This window comes from Arvicanthis niloticus, chromosome 1 (assembly GCF_011762505.2).
Source record: "Arvicanthis niloticus isolate mArvNil1 chromosome 1, mArvNil1.pat.X, whole genome shotgun sequence".
Lineage (NCBI taxonomy): Eukaryota > Metazoa > Chordata > Mammalia > Rodentia > Muridae > Arvicanthis > Arvicanthis niloticus.
In genome coordinates this window covers 120,505,233-120,510,360 of record NC_047658.1, presented here as the reverse complement: position 1 = coordinate 120,510,360, position 5,128 = coordinate 120,505,233, and the positions used below count along the sequence as shown (strand labels likewise).

Sequence of the window (5,128 nt, the reverse complement as noted above, 5' to 3'; positions counted from 1 at the left end):
AGCCAGCTCTGGCACTAAGGGAAAATTCTTTAACATCTCAGATCTTATGATTGTAACCTAAAAGTTGAGAGCCTGAGGACTAGAAGATTTCCTATGTCCTTTCTACAAATAGCTCTTAGGTCCATAGAGTAATAATAACCATGAGATAATTAAAAGACCAGTGGAAAGTGGAGAATTGATACACATGGCAAAGTGGGCCCAAAATCATTAGGGAAGTCACCCTAGCAACTATTACACCAGAGAGTAAGTATCTGTAGTATTTCCCTGTAATTGGCTTTTCTCTTTCCACCTTAAATCTCAACAGGATCCCCGTGTTGTTGTCTCAGTTGCTGTGAGTGGATAACTAAGTCCATGGCCAAAAGCATCCACTAAGGAGAACCATAGCAGTCAGCTGGAAAGTTCACTGAAAGAAAAATAGGAAGCTTGAACCTTCCAACCCCATATCTTCTTCTAGGATTTGCATTGGGGCTAAATGTCAAGACTTTGAATGTAGAATCTGTGTTCTGTCAAGACCTATGCAGCTGCTACAGTAGGACTCATATGGGACAAGGGTTTTAGCTATTTACCTCATCCATCCATCTCCCCTCACCTCTCTCAAACTTCCTTACCCTGAAAACCATTTTCTTTCTCTTTTCACAGATTACTGAACTTCAGTGAATAGAATTATCTCAAACATAAAAATCTGCATTAATTTGGGGCATGAGGTAGGAGTTAAATTGTTAACTATCTTACTGTGACATTTATTGTCTTTTGTTTGTTGACTTGTATTATAAGGGAATAGGGGCATCTTCAACACAAAGCAACAGTGAATGTCAATCCTGACAGTTGTGTAAGGCTTCCAGAGAGACCAGACTTAAAACAAACTTAACTTTGTTTCAGGAAAGTTGGCTGAGATAAAAAATGTGCTTGTCTACCCTTGCCCGTTTATTCTTCATTGGGATAAAACTTTATTTCTCTTTTTCAGAAATCTGCTTTAAAAATAAGAACTTGATATCTGTAGAAATACACAGCTTGATCCATAACTTCTGGTTAGCTGGAGATAAGGTAAGTGTTAAGGAAGGAAACAGTGCTCAGGTCATTTCTTTTGTCTTCTCTTTGTTCTTCTCCTTGGTTGTGCTTGCAAGTCTGAGACCACCAGGATGACAAAGCAGATATTTAAACTGAGACAACATATGCAGACAGCATGGGTCTGAATGTCAATCTTCTGGCTTCTTTAGCTTGAACCATTTGTTACTCAAAACATTCTCTGCTTCAGCTGATTTTGTGCCTCGAATACCTCAAACTGATCACACCTGTGTCAGGTCAGCACTGGAAAACATCTCCATTAGCTACATGTACCTAATGAAGTTCTCATTTAAGGTTTGCATCAGAAAACTTTCCTTCTCTAGCTGTGCAGATAGATGGTGAACACAAGGAACAAATTTATCAAAGACTGTGAGTATATTCAGAATTACCCCTTTACCAAATTGAAAATCTATCAAAAAATTTTTATTACTGGGAATAAAAATAAGAATCCATATTTCTCTAGTCTCTTCTGGAGGTGGTGGGCTACACAGAATACACCAAAGTTTGCAACCCATGTTACCAGAAACAGGTTTAAAAAAAAAAAAAAGAATGATGAAATCTATTGCAAGTACTAGATTAAGAGTTTCCCTGGACTAATGACTTTAAGTTGGTCTGTCTGGATGCTCACAATTCTCCCAGGAACCTTGGGTTCAAGAGCACTAGTGCTCAGTGTGTTACAAAAAGAGAAACTTTAGTTATCATAAGCTGCATAGGCAAATTATAGTGCAAGGGGCATCACACCTAAACCTCTTATTCTGAACTGTTGATCATATCCCTGCTATTTTCTTCTCCAACTAATGAAAATACCCTGAAACTGAGACAATCCTTCCTTAAAGCCAAGAATAGACTACCACCTCCCAGATTGGGTGTTTCATAGGAAGATTTGCCAAAATTTCATTCATGATTTTATTGGGCACATATAAATAATTCTATCACAATTGTAAATTATATAATACTGCAGGCTACATTCTACATTCATGCTGTTTAAATATATTAACAAAGCATTTAGAAATTCTTATGAATAGAGAAACTTTCCCTAAATTAAAAAGATAATAAAAATTACTGAATATATAATCTGGGATACAAAACAATTTTATACTTATTATTTTGAAAGAACAACACCTACATTGTCATGAGACTGAAGCAGCAATTACACTCAGAAGTATCAGTAAACCACTAAGCCACTTATTTCAATCAATCACATGTGTCAAGTATTTCAAAAGCTTAGCAATTTTATGAGTGCATTAATAAATGTCTCCAGTCATCTTAAATATCTTTTTAAATCCTCATGACATTATCTGAATCAGGTAAGATCTGAAAAATGAGTAGGTTTTTATTGGCACCTAGAAAGGAAACACTGAGTTCTTTCTGTGGAAAGGCAATGAAGGGTTTCTCCTGCTCCAGAATCAGAGAAAGACATAGAAAATGTTATCATTTCACTTGAGCCAATGATGTGTTCTTTTTCTCCTCCAAAATACTAACTAGGATCACAGAGGCGATGATTAAAGACAGAAACATTACTGAGATCACACAATTCATCCTCCTGGGATTCTCTGATTTCCCCCAAATCACAGCACTGCTCTTTGTTATGTTCCTCATCCTGTACATTACAACGCTGACCTGGAACCTGTCCCTTGTTGTTTTAATAAGGATGGACTCCTGCCTCCACACACCTATGTACTTCTTCCTCAGTAATCTCTCCTTTATAGACATCTGCTATATCACTTCTACAGTTCCAAAGATGCTTTCCAACCTCTTCCAGGAAAAGCAAACTATCAGCTTTGTGGGCTGCATAGTTCAGTACTTTATGTTTTCCACTATGGGGCTGAGTGAATCTTGCCTCATGACAGCCATGGCCTATGACAGGTATGCTGCCATCTGTAATCCTCTTCTCTATTCATCAATCATGTCACCCAGCCTCTGTGCTCGGATGGTGATTGGAAGCTATACAGGAGGACTTATAGGTTCTGTATCTCAGGTATGTGCCTTGCTGCAGCTCCATTTCTGTGGACCTAATGTCATTAGACATTTCTTTTGTGACATGCCCCAGCTGTTAAATCTATCCTGCATTGATACTCTTTTTGCACAGGTCCTTCTTGCTATATTAACAATACTTTTTGGCTTTTCAAATGCCTTAGCCATCATGATATCCTATGGCTATATAGTCGTGTCCATCATGAAGATCACTTCAGCTAAGGGCAGGTCCAAGGCCTTCAACACCTGTGCTTCTCACCTGACAGCTGTTTCCCTCTTCTACACCTCCAGTGTCTTTGTCTACTTGAGTTCCAGCTCTGGTGGCTCCTCTAGCTTTGACAGGTTTGCATCTGTCTTCTACACTATGATGATTCCCATGTTGAATCCTTTGGTTTACAGTCTGAGGAACAAAGATATCAAAGATGCCATAAAGAGGCTACAAAGGAAGATGAGATGCTGCTAATAAAAGATTCTGAAATTTCTGACAGATTTGCCCTACAAAATACTTACTTACAATTAACAAAGATTCAACTTGCTATAGACTGTAGGGCAATATGGACCATACCTGATTCAATGCTACTAACATACAATCCTTGTGAGTCCTGGAGGTTCTTTCTTTTAGTCTTACATCAGAAATAGCCTCATCTTTCATTATTTACATACAGTGTTTGTGAAGCTCCCAAACTTATAACTTTTTGCTGCTACAATTGAAGACTTCTTATCCCTGTGCCTTTTTCTTAGAAAAAGCACATAGCTGAATCTCCCTAGGTCCACAAAACATGTCTCACAGATAGTCCAGTGTGTCTGAAGACCTGTTGAAGACCATAGTTGTTCTTTGTTTCTGAACCAAGTGCTTACTCTTTAAAGGAATAAAATGGCCATTGGCTTGGCTGTGCCTCCTTGAAAAGAACTACTTCTGATAGGTAAAGTGTTTCTAAGGGAAATCAATACTAACCATCTATCAAGTTTTAGGTCATGCCCTGTTTCCACCAGCTATTGGATAACTGAAAAAGATGTGGACTAAGACTTCAGTAATGATAAAGTAAATGGTTTATCTAGCGCTATTTACCATGAATGTCATTATTTGATTCCTGAAACCAGAGTCCAGATACAATTTTATATTTAAATTCCAAATGACAAATAGAAGAATCTGATACTGTGGTACTTCCTCTCTAGCATCCCATTAAATTATGGCTATTAATCCTTGGTTATATAGACAATGAAATATTCCTATCAAATTTCTTCTATTATTACAAATATCAGTGCTATATCTTATGGCAGTACACATAAGAATTTACTGTAGTAAGTTACCAAATAGTCAATTTTCTAAAAACTAACAGAAAATATGTAAAATACTATACAAGTCTCTAAAATTGAAGAATAATTCAGGTATAATCAAGAGCCTACTAAGTATCTCTCAAAGATGCTGAACCCCGAACAGCAGTGTCTGAGAAGAGCTTGGATGGCCTATTTTCTAGTGAGTCTGGATACTTCTCTCTGTTTTGGCAGGTGCAAACAAATTTGTGATTAGGACACAATGGCATCAGCATGTTCCAAATTAACTAGTTTCTTTGTCACTTAGGATTATACATGACAATGCTCAAAATCACTCTGAAATATGATGGGATTTGCCTAATGAAAGAGGAGCAGAGGTGATGCAAGATTTGTGGGAAGAAACCTTCAGACTTAGGTCCCACTTTGCACTTTGTGCTTTCTCACTTTGCCACTGGAATAGGCAATGTTGCAAACATTGTTCTATCAGTAGAGATATGGGATATGGGTCAAATTGGCTGGTCTTGGCTAACCTTCGTGCATGATGGAATAGTAAACAAAATAAAGCTTTGTTATTAAGATAGTGAGTTTTTCTTTGTTTGTTCAGCAGAACAGAATCTCATGCCTTTAACATCTGACAGTGTGATCAAAAATTCCAGATACTCAGCAACCCCAAATATTTCCAACTCTAGTCATTCACATTATTTCAACATCTACAAATGATTTTTATCCTCTCAATTGTTTTATTATGAACCATGCTAAAGTTTACTTTAAGGACTTATATGTGATGAGAACTTAGTATACTCTCCAATTACTT

General features: G+C 37.3%; 1 protein-coding gene across 8 annotated transcripts; it reads left to right on the top strand.

The window, feature by feature from the left end:
• The first annotated feature begins 289 nt into the window (after positions 1-289).
• Positions 290-4,890, top strand: LOC117723778 (olfactory receptor 5AN1-like). Of its 8 annotated transcripts, none has more exons than XR_013105699.1 (5): positions 314-529; positions 640-704; positions 965-1,434; positions 2,551-3,962; positions 4,622-4,890. XR_013105699.1 is itself a non-coding variant. In XM_076917838.1 (5 exons), exon 5 carries the CDS (start codon positions 2,564-2,566, stop codon positions 3,500-3,502), a length of 939 nt encoding a protein of 312 aa, XP_076773953.1. In that variant the 5' UTR covers positions 314-529; positions 640-704; positions 965-1,044; positions 1,256-1,434; positions 2,551-2,563; the 3' UTR covers positions 3,503-4,890. The 8 variants fall into 8 exon arrangements, 7 of the variants coding, with proteins under 7 accessions (XP_076773957.1, XP_076773953.1, XP_076773960.1 ...); XM_076917838.1 differs by having other exon boundaries at positions 965-1,044; positions 1,256-1,434; positions 2,551-4,890; XM_076917845.1 differs by having other exon boundaries at positions 965-1,044; positions 1,218-1,434; positions 2,551-4,890.
• The last annotated feature ends 238 nt before the right edge of the window (positions 4,891-5,128 follow it).

What these genes read in the sequence shown, in the direction of transcription:
- LOC117723778 (XM_076917842.1), top strand. Translation starts at nt 2,564, where the DNA reads ATGATTAAAGACAGAAACATTACTGAGATCACACAATTCATCCTCCTG.